The 27,104-nt window shown below is 45.5% G+C and overlaps 1 protein-coding gene across 6 annotated transcripts in view; it reads right to left on the bottom strand.

The window, feature by feature from the left end:
- Positions 1-27,104, bottom strand: part of PFKFB3 (6-phosphofructo-2-kinase/fructose-2,6-biphosphatase 3) — an 85,532-nt gene that overhangs the window by 25,019 nt on the left and 33,409 nt on the right. For 2 of the 6 annotated variants that reach the window (XM_070391492.1, XM_070391529.1), the window contains exon 1: positions 3,352-3,928. The exons of 1 other annotated variant lie outside the window; for it this stretch is intronic. In XM_070391492.1, coding sequence (XP_070247593.1) covers positions 3,352-3,427 — 76 coding nt within the window. In that variant the 5' untranslated portion in view covers positions 3,428-3,928. Of the gene's footprint in view, positions 1-3,351; positions 3,929-27,104 lie in introns of those variants that run through there. 3 more of the 6 variants (XM_070391507.1, XM_070391521.1, XM_070391512.1) reach the window with 3 other exon arrangements.

Below are 27,104 nucleotides of genomic sequence, written 5' to 3'. Positions count from 1 at the left end.
TTTGTTGTTCCACTTTTTCATTGCATTCATTGGCTGCTTCTTGGATGTGCCCTGACTAGAGCTCAAACCCGAAACCTTAGCATATGGGGACGATGCTCTAACCAACTGAGCTACCTGACCAGGGCCGAGAAAACTAAGGTTCTGAGTGTGTAAATAAGCAGGAACTCCCATGCAGAGGCTCTCCACTTTTACTGATGACAAAGAAAGGATAGGCAGTCCTTGCCAGTCATTTTTGACGTCCTTGTCAATGATGCTGATTGACCAATTCAGTTAAATCTCACCCAGTTATGGTGTGCATTTGAAGGAAGCCGCAGGCTTTATAAGAAGCATTTACCACCATGTGGGGGGGGGTCCTAACAGGGCATCCAACGGATGTGCTTCAGAGGAAGAAATATCAAACTAATCAGTCTGGGGTTTCCTGATGTTTTATTGTTCTTTGCACAGAACAGTAATGTTCCCCCTGTCCTCAGAGGAATCTGCTGCAGACCCCCAATTACAACACCACTTAGAAAGATGGTAACAGGTTTAGAAGGAAGAAAATCCAACCAATGTTCCAAATGCCATTAAAGAAGGGGGTGGGTCAGGAAAGATGACAAGAAAAAACACCCTGTTTTCTCCATTCCCATGGAAGACAAATGCGGCTATAGGAACCAAGAAAGACACCGCTACTTGAAATAAGGGCATGTAATAACTATTTAGGCTGCGGTTATTTTTATAAGGAAGAACACATCTGAGATTACACCTCAGAACCACACTCAGAATTCCAGAAGTAGGCGGGGAAAGGGAATTAATCCCTCAGCTTTTAGTATCCCCCACCCCACCCCCAAGCTCTGAAAGGTTCTGTCAGGGATTTTTAGGCAAATCTCTCATCGGCGTGTGAAACGTGCAGACTGACAGAGTCTAATGGATGGGTCTCTGATGCCTGGAGGAAGGAAGCATCACTGCACATTTGTGTCTCTCATAATCACACGTCTGGGCAAATGCAGTCAATCTGTGCCCTCTACATGGAAACTCAGGGTCATTCCTCCCAGACCTCAGCCGACCACCATGAACTTCAAGGGACTACTAAATGTGCGCGCTCGCGCGCGCACGTGTGTGTGTGTGTGTGTGTGTGTGTGTGTGTGTGTGTACACACACAAATGCATGCATTTACATAAAGAGAACCAACATATATTCATGACCAATTACAGTTTACAAAGCGCTCCATAAATACACTTTATTCCAAGTCACAAAGGGCTGAACTGAATTGTTTCTGCATCTTGCTGTAGCCAAATCTCCCTCATGATTTGAGGCACTGCATTTCTCACCACCAATAGGTTTTATAGAAATACAAGCAGACTGTGGTCAGTACAGTTTATAAACTATTTAAGAGCATAGCTAGCCCTAGCTGGTTTGGCTCAGTGGATAGAGTGTCAGCCTAAGGACTGTGGGGTCCTGGGTTCGATTCTGGTCAAGGGCACATGCCCGGGTTGCGAGCTCAACTCCCAGTAGGCGGCATGCAAGAGGAAGCCAACCAATGATTCTCTCTCATCATTGAATTCAACTGAAAAAAAAAAAGAGCATATCTAGTCCTGGCCAGTGTGCTCAGATGGTTGGGCGTCATCCCATGCATCGAAGGGATGCCAGTTCAACTCCCCATCAGGGCACTTGCCCAGGTGTCGGGCTCAATGTACAGGAGGCTCTCACATCAATGTTTCTCTCTCTCCCCCATCTAAAAGTCAATAAAGCATTCCTTTAAAAAACAAAAGAGTATATCTAAAAGATGCAGACCTGCCAAACTCCCGGCTACCTTGCAAATAAACCCAGTTAGTTCTCCTTAAGGCTTCTGTGGCCCCAAGAACCCTCAGGTCCAGCAAAGGAGACAAGCTGGTGGAGGAGGGGCCGCCAGTATCAGGAGTGCCTCACCAGGTCCCCATCACCTATATGACCAAGGAGCACCACAGGGCCAGTTCTCCCCACCTCCTGTGGCAGGTGGGCGTGGGGGGTGGGGGCAGTGATTCACACCTGAGCTGTCACCACAGCTGTGTGGGCTGTCACAACAGAAAAGGTCAGCAAGCCACCTCCCCTAAACAGCCACTGAGGCCTAGAAGCCATCCCTAGGGCTTGCATCTGGGATCCCATGTTTACTCGGGCAATCCAACCTGGCTGGGTGCAAAACACCCACCATTGGGCTCTACCCAATCCACCTGATGGGCTCCTGGGCAGGTTACCTGGAGGAGCGGTGTTACCTTCAAACCACTGGAACTACACTTTTAAGAGGTGACTCTCTCCGTAGCTAGGGATAGGACCTAAGGCACACCTTTCCAAAGCATTTCTGGCCAACGGCAGACGGGGCAGGTTGGTGCACTGTGGGTGCACCTCGCGCGCCCGCCCTTGCGAAACGCTGCCAACTGTACAGTCAGGGATCCACAGACCCTCCCCCAAACCGGGGCCAATGGCTTAGTTCCAGGGCGAGCTCTCTTGTGGCCCCAGCACAGGAGCTAGAGGAGGGAGCAGAGAGAGGAGACAGAAATACATATAGAAGGAAAGAGAGAGAGGTGAAAAGAGAGGACAAATATAAAGAAAAGTAGAGAGATTATAAATATATAGAAAAAAGGAGAGATATGGGGGTGGAAATATAAAGATGAGATTAAAATGTATGGAAAAGGAGACTAAAAGAAGGTGAAAACCGGCAGGGAGGAGACAGAAATATAGAGGGGCTAAGAGAGACGATGGAAATAGATGTAAACAGCAACAACAACAACAAAATAAACAAACAAAAACAAAAGAAATAGAGGTAAAGAGAGAGGGTTAGAGCGAGATGAGGTAGAGATGGAGACCCGAGGTGACGCTTCGCGTACGAGCGGCCTCGACCCTTGGCCGGACTCAGCCTGGCGAGCATACGGGAGGATGGCCGGGACTGGGGAACACGCGAGCGCCCCTTCTCAAAGGTCCCGAAGCGAAGGCTCACTGCAGTGCCCTGCGCTTCCTGCCCCTTCTCTCCGGGGCCAGTACCCCGGCGCGCTCGCGGCTTCCGGCTCCCTCTGCGCTCGGGGGGAACAAGCCGGTGCGGCCAGCCGAGCCACCGCGGTACACACCGGGCAGGGGAGGTGCAGCGCCGGCGCAAGAGCCCGCGCAGTCCCGGCTCCGCGCCACCGCCAACCCCTCCCCGCGCTCCGGGGAGGAGTGGAAGGAGCCCCGCCCCAGCCAGCGGAGACTGCGGTGGAGGGAGGTACCCGGCCCCGCAGGAGCGCGCTGGAGGAGAGGAGTCGGTACAAAAGCTCCGCGCCAGCTCCCGCCCCACAATGGCTTTGCTCTCCACGCGGCGCGCCTCTCCCCTGCAGCCCCGCCCCTGAACCTATCTGTACTCACTTCTGGGCAACGAAGGACGGTGGTCGACCGGGATCCAGATCTTCTGCACCCGGCTCTGAGTCAGCTCCAGGGGCATCTTCACAGCCTAGACTCGGCGGCCCTCCTCTTGCGAATAATTCAGACTTGGGGAAGAGATCGGCTTGTCGACTCCCAGAAACAAAGGGAAAGAGGGAGTTTGTGCGCGGAAGCGCGGCCCGGGCGCTCTCCCTAGCGCTGCTTTTTTGGAAACGTGCTTTGTGCTAAATGACGAACCCTCGCACGGGGCGAGAGGTTCCGCGAGCGCTTCGAAAGGGGCGTGGGTCTGGGGATACACCCGCAACTTCCGCAGGGCCTGGCCCCTCCACTCAGGAAGTCCCCCACTCAGGGATGCTCGAAGAGCAGTGACAGCCGCAGTCCCAGTGAGCCAGTCCAGTCCTCCGCGGTTTCCTCCCGCTCGCCTCCCCTCCAGCTCTGCTAGGATGCCCTGCGCTCCGCGTGGGCTTTTAAGAGTCCTGCCGGCAGCGATGCACACGTCAGCTTTGGGGCGGGAACGCATTCTTCTGGTTCCAGCCCCTCCTCCACGTGGGGAGCTGGTGGGGAAGGGCGGGGAAGGGCTGTGAGCAAGCCAGGAGGCAGCCTGCTGGTGCCCCCTGCAGGTTAGCATCAGTAGTGCGATAACCAGCTGCAGAGAACGCCCTAAACCCAGCTTTGGCTGACGGTCCTAGACTCCTTGAGCCTCCTCCTACCATCCCCTAAAAACAACGGGCATGGCTTCCCAGAATAATCACCTCAACTGTGCTGGGAGGAAAGGAGCACTACCGTCCACTGGTCCCTGGACCCGCGCAGCCGAATCTCCAAGAATGACAGCATCTCTAAATGCATCCTCCTGATGGCCTCTGGGAGTGGGACCCCAATACTCTGCATTCTTTAAAAAAAGTTTTTAGTTACTAGTAATTCTCGTCCGAGGATATTTTTTCCATTGAGTTTTAGAGAAAGTGGGAAAGAGGGAGAGAGAGAGAGAAACATTGATGTGAGAGACACATCGATTGGTGGCCTCCCACCCATGCGCTCTAACCAGGGCCGGGGGTGGGGGGGGGGTGGGGGGAGGGGCTGCAACCAGGGTTCCTGCTCTTGACCGGGAATCGAACCCATGACCTTTGGTGTGCTGGCCCACGCTCTAACTACTGAGCAACCTCTGCCAGGCAGTAAGTACTCTGCATTCTTAACATACAATCCGAGTCAGGCACAGTCAAGTTGAAGACTCCACTTACTGTTAAAGGTTAGAGAGAGGGAAGCCTGAGTGAGGATGCTGAGAGCGCCCATGGGGCACAGCTCTCCTTGTCAGAGATGCTCCCTGATAACACTTACGAGTCTCACCCAATCCCTGCCACCCCGGTCCTTCGTCCTCACCCTGCCCACTTCCCTAAATCCCTTAGAAACCTTGACTTGTCCTGAACATTGTTCTCCCAGCAATCGTCCCCAAGATCTGGAACCCAGGCAGCGCATGAGGAGGGGGGCGGGAAAGCCCCAGAGAGAGGACCCAAATAGACCCAAGTATCTTGGTTTGCTCAGTCACCATTTACAGTATTTTCAACATGCCTTTATCTCTCCTACTGGTAGTAGAAGAGTAAATAAAACTGGGTCCTACTGCAACTGGCAGCTGATTATCTTATATAATAAAAGGGTAATAGGCAAATTGGCCCTAATGGCAAAACGACCAGAATGACCGCTCAACCAGTCACTATGAGGTGCACTGACCACCTCTTGGTCCCTTTCCCCGGCCGGCAGGCTCCGATCACCGGATGGGAACAGGGAACTGGGGGTGGATGGCCATGGGGGGCAAGGCCAGCTGCGGGCAGCCGGGGAAGATGGCTCTGATTGCAGGCCAGGCCTAGAGACTGTACCCGTGCACAAATTTTGTGCGCTGAGTCTCCAGTCTGACTATAAGCCCCATAAGAAGTATTGGGGCGGAGGATCCAGAGACAAATGGTAGGGGAGTGGGGGTTAGAGAGCTACCAAAGGACTTGTATGCATGCATATTAGCATATCCAAATGGACAGGCACTGGAGCGGTGGGGGCTTGCCCAGGGTGGGAATGGCTCGGGGGGGGGGGGGGGGGGGGGGGGGGGAGTGTCAATTGGGGAAACAGAAGACATATATAAACTTTAGACAATTAAAAAAAAAGTATCGCGGGGACTGCCACCGGCACAATGGCGTTAGGTGGATGTGCGCGATGCATCAGCACAGAAGCATTGCCCTGCCTCGCCTATAGGTGCGTACCTCAAGCTGAGGCTGGGCTGCGATTGCAAGGAAGTAGGCGGCGCTCCCTGAAACCCACACTGCAGCAGAATAGCCTGAGCTGAGGCTGCCGGCACACGTCGCTCACGTCCCACATGGCTCCGCTGGGACGGTGCCCGCTCTCCTGCGGCGGCCAGCACAGCTGTTCCCGCACCGCCCCACCCGGGCCTCTCATCTTCCCTGCACTCCGGCCCGCCCACAGGCCGGGAGCGCTGAGCGATGCCCACCCGGCGGGGGCCCTCGACCACCCTCCTCAAGCCCCGTTTGAGCCCAGCCCTCCCCGGAATCTCTGCTCTCCCTTCAACAGCTCTGCTGACTGTGGTTTCGGTGCTCGGCTAGGCGCAAATGCCATATTTGACACCCTATAACGCCCCAGGGAGAGTCCCACTCCACTCTTGAAATAGGAGTGCGCTGATCAAAGAGAAACGCATTCACAAGCAAAGCGCCCGCTCCTCGGCAGGGGAGGGGAGGGTGCGGCGGGGGGGAAGGGGGGTTGCTGCCCGGGGTTTCATAGAATCAGGAAGGGGGGCCGGCTGTGCCTGTGATGGCGGCTGCACCCCTGGATGCCTGCCCAGGAAGAACCAGTGTACCTGCATGCCTGCTACTTTCCCACTGGATTTTTCACACACACTTACAAACAGGGCAAGGAGACGAGGCGGCATTCTTCCACCCTCTAAGTTTGCAAACTGTGGTGGGATTCCGCTTATGCAGTGAGAGGTCCAAAACTTGGAGGCGCGTCTTTGATCTCCTGACCTGATAACGTGTTTGTCCAGGGTCGGGCTCTGAGGGCACGAGGCAGTACACATGACTCGGAGATCCCAGCTTAAGCATTCGCACTCGCCATGCGGACCCCGCACGCACTGTCCCTGCCTGTGTATCAGTAACTCCAGAGGCGGCCCTTGCTGCCCCAGCAAAGACTGAGTTCTTCACGTCCTGCACCTGATGGAGAACAGGCAAATGGAAGGTCACTTAATCCCCCTCCCACTTCTGACATCTACTGCAAAGTGTGAACAAGTGGGAGGCAAGGCTGAATTAAACTTTAAAGGGGGCAGCTTGAATTGGTGCCACCCTTGCAGCCCTCAAGTAAATTAGTGTTGCACCCTATGGGATCTAAAATTACTTCACTGCAAAACCGTTTATAAACAACCCAGCCCTGGCAGGTGTAGCTCAGTTGGTAGGAGCATAGTCCTGTGCACCGAAAGGTTGCCAGTTCCATTCCACGCTCAGGGTACATACATATGTGGTTCCATTCCCGCCTCAGGGCACATACATAGGTGGTTCCATTCCCCTCTTGGGGCACTTACCTAGGTGATGGGCAGATACCCAGTAGGGGCAGGGTCCAGCACATACATCAATGGTTCTCTCTCTCCCCACCCCTCTCTCCCTTACCCACTCTCTAAAGTCAGTAAAACATCCTCAGATGAGGATTTAAATAAATAAATAAATAAAAATAAACAACCCAAGTGCAACTGAATGTACTGGTTCAGAGTTTATGGTTTAGACATCTATGTGACTCTTCCCCTAGTTCTGCTGATGGCCCCGTCTTCTAGGGCTTTTTATTAAGTTTCTGGTCCCCAAGCTGGTGGGTGGAAACTCATTCCTTCAAAAAAGGCTGCAGACAGTGTAAAAATATCTTTAATCCAAAACAAACTTTTTTAAAGACAGGACAGCTCCAAGTATGGGGGGAGATTCTATGATCCATAGCATTATTAAGGCTAGATAATCCAGTAATGTTTTAAAGAGAGTAAAGGGAAGTTTAGAGATTAGAGGGGTTAAGGAACTAGATCTAAGGTCAAGAAACGCAGCCAGTTTGCCACAGACAAGTTTCCCCAGAGGACTCGTGATGCACACCGCCTAACTCCAGGGTGCTGAGTGGAGTCCTGAAGGGGAAGACCACACTGATCCAGCCCATCTCACTCAGAACAGTTGAGCTCTTTGGCAGGAACCATTTGCTCCCATGAACCATCCTATGTCTAAGAGAATGCAGTGAGACACTAAATAAAAGACCAAAATAAACCCTACCTCACCACCCATCCAAAGACAGGGGAGAGGGGCAACTTTTTTTAAATGTTTGTTCTTCATACATGAATGGGAACAGATGCAGGCATCCATATAGTGCCACATCAGCAGATTGAAAACCCAATTCAAAACCTGCACACCTGCACGATGAGACTGGCTAGTGGCTCAGTTGGTTGAGCGTCCTCCTGTGCACCAAAAAGCTGCCATTTTGATTCTTGGTCAGGACACATACCTGGGTTTCAGGTTCCTCCCCCTTCCTCCCTAGAAGACAACTGATCAACCTCTCTCTCTCCCCGCCCCCCTTCTTCCCCTCCACTTTCTCTAAAAATTAATGGAAAAAATATCCTCAGGTGAGGATTAACAAAATAAACAAACAAACAAACAAGGTGCCATACTCTATATGATTCCAACTCTAAGACATTCTACAAAAGGCGAAACCAAGGAGATAGTAAAAAGATTAGTGGATGCCAGGGATTAGGAAGGAAGGAGGGATGAATAAGTGGAGCACAGAGGATTTTTAGAGCAATGAAACTACTAATTATACATTTGTCCAAACCCCTACAATGTACAATGACAAGAGTAATGCTAATGAAAACTATGGACTTTGGGTGATGATGATGTGTCAGTATAGGTTCACCCTTTAAAAAAAATGTATCCTTTAAAAAAATAATGTTAATAGTAAGGAGGCTATGCATGTGTGCAGGCAGGTGGTATATGAGAACTCTATAATTTCAATTTTTCTGTGAACCTAAAACTGCTCTAAAAAATAGAATCTATTTCTTAAAAATTGCTAATTTTTCTGTAAATGTCATATATACTTTTCTCTAATCAAGTGGACTTACATGTTGTAGGGAATGTGAGGACAGTTTCTTTATGGCCACAGCCTAGCTCTGGATGCATAGACACAAACTGTGCAACTGAAGTCCCACTGAACCTCCAGCAAGTTTCCGTTTCTCCCTGCCCAGGCCATGCTGCTCCATTTCCTGCGGGCCTTTCCTTTCCTTAGGGCACACCCTGAGCTTGGGAGCATGCTCTTAAAACTGCCTGTTGGTGTTTCATATCCAGCATCACACATTGCTACTGCTTTCAGGGTATTTACACTCTTTGTCAACCTCCTCACCTAATATCAAGACATAATATTTATGTTCAAAAGTATTATTTTATGACTTCAAAATATTTGTGCTTTTAAAAAAACAGATATTCTGCCGAACCGGTTTGGCTCAGTGGATTAAGCGTCGGCCTGCGGACTCAAGGGTCCCAGGTTCGATTCCGGTCAAGGGCATGTACCTGGGTTGCGGGCACATCCCTACTGGGGGCTGTGCAGGAGGCAGCTGATCGATCTCTCTCATCGATGTTTCTAAGTCTCTATCTCTCTCCCTTCTTCTCTGTGAAAATTCAATAAAATATATTTTTAAAAAAAAATATTCTGTAATCTAGTTGACAGTATTGTACCAATGTCAACTTCCTGTTTTGATATTTTACTCCAGTCATTTAAGACATCAACCTTTAGAGAAAGCTAGGTTATGGGTTCACGGGACTCTATGTTCTCTTTTGTAACTTCTTGTATTCCAAAATAAGAAGTTAAAAAAAAATTTAAATCAGTGATAGCTCAGTTTGCTCAAATCCTGGAGAGAGAAAAAAAAGAAAAGCATAGATTGTGTAGATTCAGGCACTGAGGGAGAAGAGAACTGGCAGGAAGGTAGTCAAGATTTGCATGTGTTTCTAACACCTTTGCTTCTTGCAAATGACAGATATGTACAAACAGAATTTGCATGATTCCTGCACCTGGAATCAAGCTCAAGCTATGTTTTAACTTGGGTGCGAGGGGGAGGTTCTATTTTTGGGCTTTGCATAGATCTTTGGGAGAATATCAATAAGTTTGCAATCTTTGTCACCAATTTTCATGCTTAAAACAAAACGAGGGAGAGAAATTCATACAAAGTTCAACTGAAGATTCCAAGAGGTCAAGGCTGAGCCTTTTCTTTGATGGGAAAGGAGGCACAAAGATGAATAACTACTTGAAAAGCTCTCTGTCCATCTTCCTCTGGTACCTCGCATTCATTAGATGCTCACAAGCAGCAGCTGTGTGTCAGACACGCTACACTGGACATTCCAAGCGACACTGGAATCTCAATTATCTTGGGTCCAGCCAGGGAGAAGTAGGTGATCAAATAGCTGTCATCATGGTGTGCTGTGCTCAGCCTCACGCTGGGCATTACAAAGAAATAGCCTCCAGGCCCAAGAGCTTATCATTTAAGACCAGATGGGTAAATGTAAACATGTACATTTAGGATAAAATAAAAATATTAGAATAAAAGTAAGGAACTAAGAGAGAGGTGTTAGGTAAGTCAAGAATATGCCAAATGCAGGCTAAGGGTAAATCCATATTGGGATAGTAAGAAAAGTCTGCCTGTAAGTGGGGGCAGATCAACTGGGAATTTCATATCCATCGCATTGTTCTTCATTTGATCTCTGCTGAATCCAAGAGAACTCGTGGAACTAAAAGGTCAAGGTCTCTCACTTCTTTCTACATCAATAAGTATTCACTGAGAGCTGGCTGTACCAGGGGCCATTATAAGTCAAGTAAGATGTGGCCCATGTAAGAATTAACTCACTTTTGAATTTCAGAGTGTCCCTTGATCTCTCTCTCTCATCTCTCTCATCTCTTTCATACATACACCTACCTTTTCCCCTTAGAGTTAATGAAGCTGAGACGCAGAAATATTAGCTTACTTACCTGTGATCACAGAACTAATAAGCCAAGGAATAAAAAACAAAATGTTCAACTGGCCTAATGTTCCTTCGAGTTTCTCCCAATCAAGCTACTTTTCAACTAGGATGCTCAGTGCCCCTCCCAGCAGCAATGCCAACAACAAAATTTTGGATCCAAGCGGTTTCATTGACAATCTCTAAATTACTTAGTATTTGTTTATAATGTAGGAATAAGAATAATCTTAAGAAACTATTATGAAGATTAACAACTAAAAATTTTCAAATGACCGTACAATGTAAAGCTCTGCTTAACATATAAAAACAAAGAGCTAGCCTCTCAAAGGTTCACAGACCTTTATGTTTCAGCTGTCATACTGCCTTCTGATGCAGAAAAGGCACATGGTCACTACTACAGTAGAGCCAATTGAAAAAGAACGAACAGTTTTATGAGATGAAACTGAATCAGCCTTAAAAAAAAAAAAAAGAAAAACGGCCCTGGCCAGTGTGGTACAGTTGGTTGAGCATCATCCCATGCATCAAAAGGTCACCAGTTCAATGCTGGTTTCAGGCTCAATCCCCAGTATAGGGTGTACAGGAGACAGCCAATCTCTCTCTCTCTCTCTCTCTCTCTCTCTCTCTCTCTCTCTCGTCAATAAAAATATATTTTTTAAAAAAGAAAATAAAAAAATGTGAAGGAAGTCTTGGGCTTTTTGTGTGCTTCTAAACGGTTTTAAGATGACTTAATGTATTAATAAAGGGAAAGAAGAAAAATAAGAAATACTCCTATATCCCCACATCATTCAAATTATTAGATCAATCTCAAATTTATATTGCTATAATACATTGTTACAGAGTGGCGGCCTCCCCAGGTTTTCAATAGCATGCCATCTCCATGAGCTCTGGGGCGGCGCCTCCCCATAGATTTTCTAGTAGTAAAAAGACACAGGTGAAAGGAATATCAATGACAAGTAGAATGGACGACCTGCCAGGGCAGAGAGGGACCTTCTTCATCTTCACTGATGTATCCATCCTGAGTTCGGGTTTGACCAGCTATGCTAGAGTGGGTTTGCCCAACTATAAAACGGGGACATACCTACCTATAAAGTAGGGTTTTCTTGTGTGACGCACATAGCAGAGGACCTGGTTTCCCTGATTCCTCCTGCTTTCCCACTCTACCAAACTCTGTGAAATCAATCATATATTTGGGAGGTTCCATTCCTTCCTGTATTAGTCAGGGTTCTCCAGAGAAACATATGTATATACATGTATGTATATGAGGAGACTGATTATAAGGAATTGGCTCAAGCAGTTATGGAATTCGAGAAGTCCCACATCTGCTGTCCGCAGCTGGAGAGTCAAGAGAGCTGGCGGTGTGGTACAGTCTGAGCCTAAGGCCACCTTGGGAAGGATCATCTGCTTTTCTTAGTCTTTTGATACCGAATCAAACGCTAACCTCTTCCAGAAATACCCTCACAGACACACCCAGAAAAATGTTTTACCAGCTATCTGGGCATCACCTGGCCCAGTCAGGTTGACACACAAATTAACCATCACATTTTCCAATAGCCACTCTCCCCATCTTCCTTCACAGCAGAACTTCAGGTTTTATTTTATTTTATTATTTTTTTTTAATCCTCACCCAAGGATATTTTTCCATTGATTTTTAGAGAGAGTGGAAGGGAGAGGGAGAGACAGAGAAACATCGATGTGAGAGACCCCCATGGATTGGTTGCCTCCTGCACACATCCCGAGCAGGGCCAGGGAACCTGCAACCAAGGTACATGCCCTTGACCGAAATCAAGCTCGGGATTCTTCAGTCCACAGGCCAACACACTATCCACTGAGCCAAACGGGTTTGGGCAGGACTTCAGTTTTTAGCTGCCCAGCTAAATAATATTTTTCAGGCTTTCAGGTTAGACATGGCTGAGTGGCAAAAGTGGGGCTAGAAAAGAATGTTCATTCCATTACTAGGCAGTGCTACTAGCCAGACAGGTAATTCTTACTCTCAGCCAAATATATCTTCCTGTAATTTCCCTGCTAGTTCTCATTCCAGCCCTCAAACAATTGTGAGCAGCTAGCATGTTCCCATTAAAATGTGCAAACTTCAGACTAAGAAGCCCACTTCTGGACTTTAAAACAGTGTGAACACAGTTTTCACTCGGCATAGAGCAGAGCCAACCAAGAGTGAATTTGCCTCATGATGTTAGAATCAGGTTCTAGGGCAGGGGTGGGCAACCTTCTTGTGAGTGCGTGCCAAAACCAGCAAAATCTCTAACTCCAAATTCTTCTGCGTGCCAACCCTAATTTTTTGAGAACATGTTATGCCTACTTGATATTTCTTAAGGTGTACGTGAAGAACCTTGAAGAAATAATAAAATTCATTCAAGCGACAAAAACACAGTATATGATGATGAAAAATACATTTATTTTTTAATGTATACATGTACACTGATAGTCCGACAGAAAACTTTATGACTCCGTTTGATATTATCAGTGGGACTTTTGCTGCTGCATCACTGATGACAGAGATTTTACATCAGGTTTATATTTCGTGACCTTCAGAGATATGCACGAGCTACTACTTTCATCCATCAGGCTACTCCTATTATGACACTTAACAAAATTCATTACTGAGAACAAAGATTCACAAGCGTATGTGGATGAAAACATGGAGAGTAACGCTGTTGCAAAGTTTTTTAAACAGAAAAAATTTTCTGGAATGGCATCCAAGTCCTCAATAGTTTGTTTTCGACACTTCTCTCTAGTACTCCTGTCTCTAATCGCTTTTTTTTCCAATGTTTTCCAAGTCAATAAATTTCTGCTTCCAAATTGAGCTGCTCTGAAATTCAATCAACTGCATTTCAAAGTCAGCCATGTCTATCCATGAAAACATTTGTAAGTTTAGTTCCTCCAGTTTCACGCTGTCTGGAAACCTCATGAATTTTGCTGTCTCTTCCAGTTCTCTGAATTTCACAAATCTTGAGAAGAACTGCTCAGTAGTTGACTCGATGATGTTTAAAAACAGCTTTTGAATGCTTTGACAGTCTGTTCTGTCATCTTTTGGGAGATCTTTGATGTGCCTCTTGAGGTTTGGGAAATATCTAAAACTCTCACCATCCACATCCCTCTTAAAGACTTCCAATTTATTTTCAAAAGCCTTTATATAACCAAACATAATATTAAGTATCTTGCCAGTTCCTTGTAATTTAACATTTAAGTCATTCAAATGTTCACAAAAATTGTAAATGGAAGATTATAAGAGAGGGTTTCACGTGCCAGCAAAAGTTACTGGCGTGCCATGTTTGGCATGCATGCCAGGGGTTGTCCACCCTTGTTCTAGGGAGAAGACTGTTGAGTGACACCATTAGGCCTATGGCAAATACCGAAATGAGCTAGGTACTCAAGATTACTATGACAAAAATCAATTCTAATGAATCTGTGGATAATCTAGGTTTAGATTCTCAACTACTGAGAACAAGCTTGTCTGAGCTCCAAAGCTTATCCCATGGGGGTAGGGGTGGGGGTATGGGCGACACAGTACAGTGTAGGGGCTATGGGCTGGGAGCTAGGAGCCTAGACCCTACAACAGACCCTATCTATACCAGGTGGAAGGACTTCCCTCTCTGGACCCCAGTTCCCTCATCTGCTGATAAACCAGATGTTCTCTAAGCATCAGTTCCTCTTCTCCAATGATTCTGGCTATTCTCAATGAAATATCAGTATAAAGTTGACAGTAATTACTAAACTATAAGCAACTTAAAACAGGGACATCTGTTCATCTTTGTATCACCAGAGCCTGCTATAGTGTCAGGCACATAGGAAGTGTTCAGTATATGCTTTTTTGATGAAGAATGATTATATTTGCAATGATCATATTTGTATGGCTCCCATTCTGGGCTGTGCTCCCATAACTGTCTCAGGAATCACAGGGCTCAGAGGGGGACAGATAGTCACTCACTGTTGCGATGAGTTGGTTCATCTGTAAAAGGAGGATAATAGCTGCCCTGCCTGCCTCATGAGGTGGTTCTAAGGACCAAATCAGGTATGAATACAAGCTCTCTTGGAAACTCTGTGAAGTACTCAACAAATATATGAAGACCAGCATTTTGAAATTATCCAGGCCCTGCCCGAGATGGGTGATTGAGATGTCTGAACAGACGTTCTCTGAACTTGACTGCTCTGTGATCCGGTCTCATCCCTTGGTTTCCTCAACAGGTTGACTACGTCCTCCCTCTTCGCGCCCGCCCGCGCCCCCCCCCCCCCCCCGCCCCACCCCAATATACACACAAAGGTGAGGGGAAGAGTTGAGAGGCAAAACAACTGAGGTCTCTGCCCCAGGACTTTGGTGAGGAAAGAAACTGACAACCAAACCACTTTCTGCTGAGCACGGGAAGCAGAGGGAGCCCAGGGTTGAGAAAGTGGGGAATGGGCACGACTGTGTTGCAAGGCCTGCTTACGCAGTGTGGTGCGTATAAGTCTGCGGAGTGGTGCAACTCCAGGGTTGAGACATCAGAATTGGCATTCTTTCCCTTATCTGTTTCCCCTCACACTACTTCTTTCTCCCAGTGGAAAACATTCTAAAAATAGAGAAAAATATTTTCTTTTAATGCAGGTTTTAGAAAACATTGCTGACTAGATGTTGGAAAACCTACCACAGTTGGGCTGTATTAATGTGTAGTGTTCAAATGAGATAGTGGAGTGCTCTGTAACTGCCTGTGTTAGGACCACACTTCAGCACTGTGTTCAGTTCTGGATGACACCTTTTAAGAGCACATTAACAAATTCATATTCCTCCATATAAAGAAAATCTGGATATTCAAGCCATCTGGGAGCCATGCTCTGTGAGGAATAGCTACAGAACAGATGTTAGATAGAGAAAAAGATTATGAGATAAAATAATAACCACTTACAAATACAGGAGGAGCGGACTTGCATTGTGTTGCTCGTGTGAGTTGAAACCAGATTGCTTGCTGGAAGATGCAAGGGAGGCACCTTTAGCTGTCCCACAACTAACAACAATGGGATAGGAAGGTAGCATCTACCTGCCCCATTAGGATTCCCAGCAGCAGCTACGTGTCCTGTGGTCAAAAGCTTTGCAGAGGGTTCCCGCAAAAGCTGGCAACCAAACTAGTGGCCTCTGGCGAGCCCTGCAGATGGGGGATCCTATGATTCTGTGGGGGCTTAAGCTCCAGTTCCAGCTCACTAACTTGATAACTGAGCAGGATACTTCTCTGCATATCAAGTCTGAAATGATAGCATGATCTCAATGGTCCTTCTCTTTTGTAAAGTCTCGAACTGCAATATTAAGTGAATCTGGGTATAAAGCTGCTGATCTAGTATTTAGTTGTACGGGGGCCATGGACTGGGTGAGACATAGCTTTGACAAGCCCCCTTCAAATCAACCTGCTGGCATCGCAATGAGAACTGTGCTACAATTTCTTTCCATTCACACTTGGGGCACCTAGAGATTACTATGGCACCTCACAGGCAAATCAAAGGCTAGCTTAAAGCTCCACATTCGAAGTTTGACATCTACCCCAGTATTCCCTATCTAGTGTTCATTGATACCTCAGGGTGATATGGCGGTCCACATTCCACGTAGAAACAGTTTTGTTTCACTATTTAATTTTTAAATCAATAAACACAATCTTTAAATATTTCTCCTATGGCGGCCTTAGAGGTATGCCAGACTGATCTCCCTTTAAGAAAAACTTGCATATCAGCTGCCTGGAGGGCAGTTAAATGAGTCTCCAGCTGCATCACCTTGGGATCTGAGGCAGCATCTGAACTGAGGCCACACCTTCCTGGCAGCTCCCAGGTGATGATTTGCACAGCAGTGCACCAGGGCCTGGCCATTTCTGCCCACAATGGGGCTCCTCTACAGGCAGCTTTTCCCTGAGCTCCCACAGGGCCAGCTGCGACTTCTCAGAGCCACCCTGAAATGTGAGGCTCTCCCCCCACTCCCACTTCCTTCCCCGGCCCTCACCTTCCACAGGTATCAGACCTACAACCCTCTCCCTTCATTTTTCACAAGCATTATTTCAATAAATCTTTTGCACTTTCAATTCCATCTTAATGTCTGCTTGCCAGAAGACCCAACCACTACATTTTCTCATTAAAATAAAATAGCTTGAAAACATCTGAAAGTATCAAGCATACAGAAGTTAGGGTGCAAGAGGAGTGTACTCCTGACATTCAGCTGGCTCATCACTCAGATAAGTTACCACAGGCCACTGTGATGGGTTTGGGCATTAAACAGCTTCAGATAGGTTTAATATCATCCACTTGATATTTAATTTATACCTGTAATTGATCACTGTTTAAAGATGGGAAGCATAGGTAACACTGATGTTGAAATATGAGTCATGTGCAAATGATAAGGATATGTCAAAAAAGACACAAGAGAAAAGAAAAAGAAAAAAAGAAAGAAAGCCCTGGCTGGTTTGGCTCAGTGGTTGGAGCATCGGCTCTTGGACTGAAGGGTATTGGGTTCAATTCCGGTAAAGGGCACGAACCTCCGTTGCAGGCTCAATTCCCGGACCCAGTCAGGGCATGTACAGGAGGCAACCAATCAATGTGTTTCTCTCACATCAATATTTCTCTCTGTGTGTCTCTCCCCCTCCCTTCCTCTCTCTCTAAAAATAAATGGAAAAATATCCTCAGGTAAGGATTAACAACAACAAAAAAGAAACAGAACAAAAAAGACACAAGAGCTTACTTTAAAGCAGTGGTTCTCAACCTTCCTAATGCCGCGACCCTTTAATACAGTTCCTCATGTTATGATGACCCCCAACCATAAAATTATTTTCATTGCTACTTCATAACTAATTTTGCTACTGTTATGAATCGTAATGTGAATATCTGATATGCAGGATGTATTTTCATTGTTACAAATTGAACATAATTAATGCATAGTGATTAATCACAAAAACAACATGTAGTTATATATGTGTTTTCCAATGGTCTTAGGTGACCCCTGTGAAAGGGTCATTCGACCCCCAAAGGGGTCTCGACCCACAGGTTGAGAACCACTGCTTTAAAGGGTTCCATTGGCCAAAGCTGGCACATTCTGAGCAACAAGATATATAATAATAGTAATAGATTATAACCCTGAGAAAAATTAGAATCCCCAGATCCATTCAACTACAAATAAAATGAATGAATGAATGAATGAGTGCATGAGATGAGCTAGCTTTTCCTTAGAGCAGAATGCAGACAAATGTAGAAGGAATAATGGAATTTGTAAATCACCACTTGGTAATCACCACTGTAATAATTGTTTCAGACAAGAATCATCAAGTGAGTAAAAGTTTGACAAGAAACAGGATATATGCATTCTCAAAATATCTCCCCGCAAAATAGCTATTAATTACAAAAAAAAAAAAAAAAAAAAAGAAACAGTAACTTTACAGTAGAGAAACGTGGCAGACACCATCCTACCCAAGGAATCAAAGTTAACACCACCAGGAATGGGAGAGAGATATTATGAGTCTCCTTATGGGAATGCACTGAAGACGCATCACCACTTCTCAGGTGTTCCTGCCAAAGATGCAGAACTTGACTCTAATCATAAAGAAGCAACAAATGAACCCCAATTCAGGGATAGTCTAAGAAAGAAATGGCCTAGATCCCAAAGGAATATTTGCACACCCATGTTCGTAAAAGCAGTATTCACAGTAGCCAAGAAATAGAAGCAACGCAAATGCCCATCCACAGATGAATGGATAAACAAAATCTGGATTATTCATACAACGGAATATTATTCAGTCTTTAAAAAGGAAGAAAATCCTGTTATGTGCTACAACATGGATGAACCTTGAGTCCATCATGCTAAATAAAATAAGCCAGTCACAAAAAAACAAATACTATTATGGCTCCACTTATATGAGGTACCCCGGGTGGGTGGGAGCATAAATAGGTAGATAGATAGATAGATAGATAGATAATAAGTAGGCAGAGGAGAGAGGGAAAGATTGAGAGAGAGAAAATGAGAACGCAAATAGGGTAAAATGTTAACATTTGCAAAATATGGGTAAAGGCTATCCTAGAATGCTTTGTGCTATTTTTGCAACTTTCTTGTAAGTCTGAAATTATTTCAACATGAAAAATCAGTGCTTGCGTCAGCAGCACATATTAAAAAAAATAAAAAGAAAGAAAAGAAAAATTTAAATGCAAGCATTTTAGTTTCATGAGGCACATAAAATGGTAAACATTCTGAACATTCGCCTCAAAAGGATTTCCCTCAGATTTGGAAGTTGCGTGCATCTGGTTAAAGTTTTTTTTTTAATATTTTTTTAAATTTTTATTAACTTGAGAGAGAGGGAGGGAGGAAAAGAGAGAGAGAAACACCAGTCACCAATCAGTTACCTCCCACACTCCAACCCATAACCTGAACAGGAATTGAACCCACCACCTTTTGGTGCACCGGATGACACTCCAACCAACTAAGCCACACTGGCCAGGGCTGATCAAAGTTCTTATACAACAAATCAAAGACGTCTCTAAAATGTCAAAATCTAATGTTGAAATATAAAGTATGACAATTTTCAACAAACCCCTTTCAAGAGATATAGAGTATTTTATCATAAAAATGTACAATGCCATTTATTTTTCTTGCAATTTCTTTGTATTGAATTTATTGAAGTGACTGGTTAATAACACAATGCCATTCTTGAATTTATCTCTCATGCTTCCCTTCCATAACGAAATTAAATAGCATGTGTTAATTGTAAAATATAAAAAGCTGAAGATTTACTTCAGTTTTATGTGGAGATACTGTTTGTCGTGGCCCTGCAGCCATCCCCACATTTCTTCCTGGCTGACTAAACTTTGATTTGGCAGATGCCCGGAGGAAGAGATCCCCAATTTCAAGGCAAGTTGCCTCCCATACCATCCATAGGGATGAGTTGTGATTGGGTTCATCCACCCACCCATCCCCACCCTGCACCCACCGCCACTCCCCTTGCAGGTGACTTGTCTGGATGTAATCATGTGGCCAGTTCCTTAAGAGTAAGCAATAAACAATGTCCTATGGTTGAACCTACTATTGGTCAGGTATTCTGTTACCTAAAAGCATTAGAGTCCAAAGTATTCCTAACTAGTAAATATATAATGAATGTCATCAAAATCTACTAATACAGCCCTGGCCAGGTGGCTCAGCTGGTTGGAGCATCGTCAGTACACCAAAAGGTTGAGGGTTCAATTCCAGGTCTGGGCATATACCTAAATTGTGGATTCGGTCCCCAGTTGGGCATGTATGGGAGGCAACAGATGGATGTTTCTCTCTCACATGGACAGTTCTCTCTCTCTCTCTCTCTCTCTCTCTCTCTCTCTCTCTCTCCCTTCCTCTCTCTCTCCCCTTTCCTCTCTCTCAAATCAATACACATATCCTCAGGTGAGGATTTTTTAAAAATCTACTAATACAAACCAGGTCCTATGCTAAAGTTTTACATATATTTTCTCAACAACTCAATCAGGTAAATAATAGTGTCACCATTTTTCAGATGGGGAAATCCATGCTGAGAGGTAAAAATCTTATACCAGGACACACAACAGGGATTCTAATTGAGATGTGTCAGATTGCAAAGTTGAAATGAACCATACTATTAACCACTGTGCCCCACTGGCCTCCTGAAATGAAACCCCTTTTAAGGAATATATATATATATATATATATATATATATATATATATATATATGAAAATATGCAAATTAGGCCAGGACGCCCTAACGGGTCACGACCGGACAGGAGGAGGTTGAGGCCCAGAGCGGAGACGGAGACAGAGACAGGGAAGACCAGCGAGCCACCGCGCCCTGGCTCTGCCGGCCTCCTGGAGTCGAGCGGACTCAGACAAGGACAGGGGGGCCGGCCCGCAGCCTCCGCAGCCCTGTGCTCGGAGACAGTGGGCCCGCCTCCCATGGAAGCAGAGAAGCTCCCTCCTGCCTCTTGCGGAATAGGTGCAGGTCCCCCATAAGGCTGCTCCCGTGGAAGCAGTGCAGCTCCCAGCGGCTCCCGCAGAAGCAGCGGGTGGCCTACTGCGCGAGATATCCCGCAATGGGCTACTAGTATATATATGAATCTGGTTAAAGGGATTAAGAAAAGAGGAAGATCAGCAGGTCTTAGGTAGAGAAGGTCTGCTAGGGACCCTCCATGTCACCCAGAGGAAGAGACTAACTGGGAGCCTCCCACCCCAGGCCCCAGATGTCTAAGTTCCCAGCCAGTGAGCTTGAGCTCACCAGCCCTAACCTCTCCTGTCACTTAGGTGCTGGTCCTAGAACGTTTGCCTGGTGGCAGACAGAGGCTGTCATTACTCAGTTTGACAAACAATAGGATACAGTAAACATTAACAATTAGCAAGTATAACAGAGGGTGACTTCTGAGTCCTTTCTTCCTTTTTTTTTTTAATGATGAGAACTCAGGAACCCCATACTGGGAATTGGAGGAAAAAGGAGAAATTCCTGGGTCCCAGCAGCTTGACTTTGGGTAAGCTGGGTATAGAGCAAGGCTGTGCCTAGATAGGGGTAATTCTGTCACTTCCTATAATGTGTTCAAATGTATCGACAAATTACCTCATACTAAAAGGAGCTTTCTTCCAAAGGATTCCATAACTGAAAGTTCCCTGTGTATTGTCTCAGAGATGAAGTACCCTTGTTGGAAGAACATAGGGGCCAGTTCAGCCCTTTACATATGAAATAGAGAATGGAATTGCTGGGCCTCTATTACCTCATGACCTCAGGGAGTACAATTTAGAGAGCTTTACCTAAAATGATGACTCAAAATAGAGTATCACATATGTATTATGTAGTAAACAGAGGCCATAGGCTTCCAACAGTGTGCACCCCACAACTCGGGCCCAGGTCAGACACATTGCTCACTGCACACTAAAGCATCGGTGTAAAGTGGATGTGTACATTAGCCACCTGCAGAAACAGCCCACCCTGGGATGCTTAGTAAATGGGTTACAGGTTAACCCAGTAGTTGTTTCTATAAACAATGATGGATCAAATGAGGATGTATGGAAAGAACTGGAAGACCTTCTGGGCAGATAAGAGAGTCACCCAGAAGCCATCCGGGACGCATTCTGTTCGCCTCAGTATTTCTTCCACTGCAGTCCTCATGTAAAGCGAAAACCTGGCTTCCTGGCTATTTAAATCAGCTTTTTTATGTTTTGGGTTTCAGTAAGTTGAGATCCCAGCCCTGGCCTGGGGGCTCCATTAATTGGAGCATTGTCCCATAGACTGAAAGGTCTTATGTTCGATTCCCGGTAAAGACAAATACCTAGGTTGCCGGTTCGATCCCCAGTCGGGGCATGTACGAAAGGCAACTGATCAATGTTTCTCTCTCACATCTGATGTTTCTTTCTCTCCCTCCCTGATTCCTATCTCTAAAATCAATAAAAATAAATAAATAAAATGAAAATTTAAAAAATTGGAGGTCCCATGCTGATATGCTAGATAATCTAGAGTGAATACCCAAATCTGAGTATTTAACCTACACCATGATATAGATTACTGGCTTTCAAAAATCAGTGACACACAAGAATCAACCAGAAACTTTTAGAAAACACATTTGACCCTTGAACAACATGGGGATTAGGAACACTGACATGGGCCATGCAGTCAAAAATCCATGTATAACTTTTTATTTTGTTTTAGAGAGAGGAAGGGAGAGAAGAGAGAAAGCATCAGTGTGAGAAACATTGATTGGTTGCTCCTCATATATGCCCCAAGGGACCAGAACTAAAACCTAGGCATGTGCCCTGACTGGGAATGGAACCCACACCTTTTGATATACAGGACAATGCTCCAACCTACTGAGCCACACTGGCCAGGACTCCATGTATAACTTTTGACTCCTCAGAAACTTAACTACTGAAGGAACCAAGATGGAGGGTAGGTAAACGCGGTACTCGCATTCTCCCACAACGCCATCATAATTCTAACTAAAATACAGAAACACCATCATTCAGAACCACCTGAAATCTGACTGAATGGAAGTCCTACAACTAGAGAAGTAAAGAAGAAAGCACACTGAGATTGGTAGGTGGGCCTTAGGCTTTGCAATTTTTTTTTTTAACTTCTCAAGTGATTCCAGTGTTTAAGCCAATAAAGATTCTGAATGTTGGTCACCACACCTAGTCACAGGGCCAGCATGTGCTGAGCTTCAGGATGGGCCTACAGAAATACAAATATTTTATATCTCATTGAGGAAACAAGAGACATATACATGGGAAACTATTAGTAAACCAAATTGTTGAATTTGGAGATATTTTGGAGAAATCTGTGAACATAAAATCAAGCATCTAGAATTAGTGAGCCCCTTGGTATTTCTGCAGCATTTGAAGCCTTTTTTCTAGGTGGCTATAACAAGCCATTTAACAGCCTTGAATCATTTTTTGTTTGTTTGTTTTTAAGAATGACCTTCTGAAGGAGGCTGCATAAATGTTTAGGATACTAAACTGCTAGGTGGTTTCCAGAGAACATGTTCTCCTGCCATCATAGGCTGGAAAAGTCCCCCGAAACCTCATTGATCCCACCCAGTCCCTTCACCCATGAGACTGGAAGTCCCTTCACCCATGAGACTGGAAGTCCCTTCACCCATGAGACTGGAATCCCTTCACCCATGAGACTGGAATCCCTTCACCCATGAGACTGGAAGTCCCCAGCTGAGAGCAGCAGGTGTGGTGTGTAAGGGACAAGATGGGGTGCCTGTGTGTGTACATGGGTGTATTCGCTTCCAGTGCTCCAGATCCTGCAGGTCTCTGTCATGTCCATTTTCTAAGCCTGAGGTCAACAAGGCGGGTCCTTAAGAATAGACAGCCACTCTGGCTGACCCTGCTGTGGAGCAAGCAGGGTCCGTGGGGTGTTGGTAAAGGATTGCACTGTCTGGCAGGGATTCAGCTCTCTGCCCTCCTAAGCCCTGGCTCTGGCCCCTGGACTAGATGACAAACTTCACCCACATTTGGGTATCATCCAGCTGAGACAGTGAGAGTATGAGGCAGTCTCACCTCCCTCCTCCACTGGCTCCCACTGGCCCCAGAACCAAGGCTCCATATCTCAGCATGGTAAGGCAGAGCCTAGAGGCGGCCCAAGGCCTGGGGGGATGCCAGGCAAAGGGCATGCTGCATTTCCATTCGTAGCCCCCCAGATGGAAGCCTACAGCTCTTCCAGTCCCATTACACTTTAAAGTGAGACACATAGCCTGGCATGGAGCGCTGGCCCATGGAGATCCTGGGGAAAGGGTCAGGCCTGTGATTCAAGCAGCTCTGCTTCTCCCAGAAGTGGCATTAGGACTCAAGCTGCCCCACTTGTGTGCTGGACTTCCCTCTGCGGCCTTTTCTTCCCACTCCCCTCTTCTAGTTCATGAGGCACAAACTACTCTCTCTCATGTTTGCCCATCTTATGCCGTCTCACCCCCTCACATATCTGATGCGACATTGGCAGTTTCCGGAGCCTTTGCCTGTCTGCATTGTGGAAGAAAAAAGGGGTTCCATGAAAAGTAACCACACAGGGAGATCTGATCATAAATTCCTAACTGGGCAGGTCATGGTGGGTAGTCATGGCTCAGGTATATAATATCTTTAATAAAAGGTTTAGCCCTAACCGGTTTGGCTCAGTGGATAGAGCGTCAGCCTGCAGACTCAAGGGTCCCAGGTTCGATTCCGGTCAAGGGCATGTACCTTGGTTGCAGGCACATCCCCAGTAGGGGGTGTGCAAAAGGCAGCTGATCGACGTTTCTCTCTCATCGATGTTTCTAACTCTCTATTCCTCTCCCTTCCTCTCTGTAAAAAATCAATAAAATATATATTTTTTAAAAATAATAAAAGGTTTATCTTTGCCTTAATTAAGCAAGCCCTGTCCAGTGTATTGTGCATCTAGGTTAACATTCCTTTGAAATAAGCCAAAACCACCCTCACGAAAGCATATCATCATGTTAACTACGCTGTAATCCAATCCCTACCTTGCTTTTTCCCACCTCCACGTAATCTTTGCTCCTTAATTTCAAATGCATAAAAGGAACTGCAAAGCTGTCATTCTCAGACGCATTTGAGATCTTGCTCCCCAGCATATGTTGTCAGCTTGGCTCAAATAAACTTATAAAAATTCCCTACAGGTTTGGATGTTTCTTACATTGACATAGACATGGTCTTTCAGCACAGAAGGGAACAAATTGTTGGCAGATAAATGATCAGAAAGCTTTGAGCAAAACGTAAGGGATTTGGACAAATAGTCCAGAATCAGCATAGTGCCGAGCAAGTTCAAGCTTTTACCTACTTCGCCTTCATCTGCTGCTGCTCCTCCTGGGAACCAAACTGCCTGAGTTCAAGTCCAGCTTTGTAACAGTGGAAAGTTGTAACCTACCCACATTCCTTTGACATTGTGTAAATGCTAACTCTGACTAAGTAGCTTGTAGATAAAAAGCATATTTGTTTTATTTGTTAGATATGTTTCTATTGACTTTTAGAGAGGGGAAGTGGAAAGGAGAGTGGAAACATTATCAATGAGAGAGAAACATTGATCAGCTGCCTCCTGCACTCCCCCTATTGGGGATGGAGCCTGAAACCAAGACATGCACCGTGACAAGAATCAAACTGGTGACTTCTTGGTGCATGGGTTGACACTCAACCACCGAGCCATAAACAGCCGGGCAATAAACAGCGCATATATATATATAGATATTATACTTTTTATATGAGTGTTTATCCCAATAATGCTAAGAGCAGCAAGTCATCCACAAAAATTTTCTCTGCACGCGACCATAGCCAGCTGCTTATATTGGGTAAGACAAAGATTACAGCCGAAACCAGTTTGGCTCAGTGGATGGAGCGTCGGCCTGCGGACTGAAGGGTCCCAGGTTCAATTCCGGTCAAGGGCATGTACCTGGGTTGCGGGCACATCCCCAGTGGGAGATGTGCAGGAGGCAGCTGATGGATGTTTCTCCCTCATCGATGTTTCTAACTCTCTATCCCTCTCCCTTCCTCTCTGTAAAAAATCAATAAAATATATTTTTAAAAAAAGATTACATGGGGAAGTGGGCAAAAGGAAAAAGAATGGGTACGCAAATGGGTATTACAGTGGGCTTGGGGCAGCAGGACTGCATTATTTGGGCAACAAGGTTGTTAAGCTTTCCATGATAATCGGCAGAATGGACTGCACTCCAAGGTTGACTCCCAGGTCCTGGGGGCGTACAACCCCAGACCGGTTAGAATGCACTTTCTGAATGTGAAAGTGTGGGTATGAGATCCAGGCCCCTGGAGTAAATAGTTTTGTTTCCATACCCAAGTTCTGACCAAGTAACCTGGGAATTTTGGCTGCAGAGAGGGAACTGAGTTTGAGACAGGAGGTGAAGACTTTGGCTCACACCTGTGACCCAACCTTGCTCACATGACTCAATAAGCAGCATATTTGAATAAGAATCCTAGGACCTAACTCCAGAAGATACAGACTCTGCCCTTCAGTTATCCCAGTTCTGGGATATCTGCTGACCTTCAAACATAGAACCAGGATGAAGAAGACCAGGATGACATACACTAGACCAGTGACGGCGAACCTTTTGAGCTCAGCATTTTGAAAACCCTAACTTAACTCTGGTGCCGTGTCACATATAGAAATTTTTTTATATTTGCAACCGTAATAAAACAAAGACTTATATTTTTGATATTTATTTTATATATTTAAATGCCATTTAACAAAGAAAAATCAACCAAAAAAGTGAGTTCGCATGTCACCTCTGACACATGTGTCATAGGTTCGCCATCACTGTACTAGACCCTCACTGGACCAGTTTCGAGGTCCTTATTGGAATGCACATACAGATCTTGTCAACCCCCTTCCCTTGATTTCTTTGTTCTGCTTTGCCTCTCCCTCCTGATAAAAACCTCTGTCTGCACTGAGACGTGGAGACGGGCTATGTGACAAGAGTCCCCCGTCTCCTCAGGTGACTGACACTTGAATAAACCCTCTTTCCTTTTTCACCAGCATCTGTCTAATGAGTCTGGTTTCTGTAGCGGCAGGCAGCCAAACTTGGGTTCTGGTTACAATTTCACCACTTACCAGCTGTGTGGCCTTGGACCAAGAACTTAACCTCTCTGTGCCTTACTTTCTTCACTGGTAAAATGAGAGATAATAGAGCCTATGATCACTCTCCACCATAGTGTGCGATTGACACTTTTTCACTATGTCTTCTCACAAGACTTTCAGGATCCAGAAGTTCCTGGCCAAGAAACAAAGGCTGAATTGGCCTATTCCCCAATGAATTTGGATGAAAACTGTTAATAAAATCAGGTACAACTCCAAAAGGAGACATTGAAGAAGAACCAAGCTGGGTCTATAGGGAATCGCACATGAGATGGCACACATACTTATGCTATATCCAGGTTGCTTGCATCTTACCACATCACTGAAAAGGTCACTACTATTTGGACAGTTGAGTGTGTTTTGCTGGGAAATTACTGGAACAATGATTTTATGTTAATATGTTTCTGCACTAGTAGATTAGATCAGTAATAAATAAGTGAGACCTTTAAAAAAAATAGAGCCTAAGATGTATTATCCATTTTTATTCTTAGTCGATTACCCATTTTTATTCTTAGCTGATAAATTCGTAACAGCTACTGAATGTTCCAGGCATTGTTACGTACTTTAAACAGATTATCTCTAATCTTTATAACTACCCAACCATGTGGGTATTATTGTTATTCTAGAGATAAGCAAACAATTTCAGAGATATTAAACAACTTGCCCGAG

The sequence above is a fragment of the Myotis yumanensis genome, unplaced genomic scaffold (assembly GCF_028538775.1).
Source record: "Myotis yumanensis isolate MYYU_CA2020_CCGP unplaced genomic scaffold, mMyoYum1.0.hap1 SCAF_1, whole genome shotgun sequence".
NCBI lineage: Eukaryota > Metazoa > Chordata > Mammalia > Chiroptera > Vespertilionidae > Myotis > Myotis yumanensis.
This window is presented reverse-complemented; position numbering and strand designations above follow the sequence as displayed.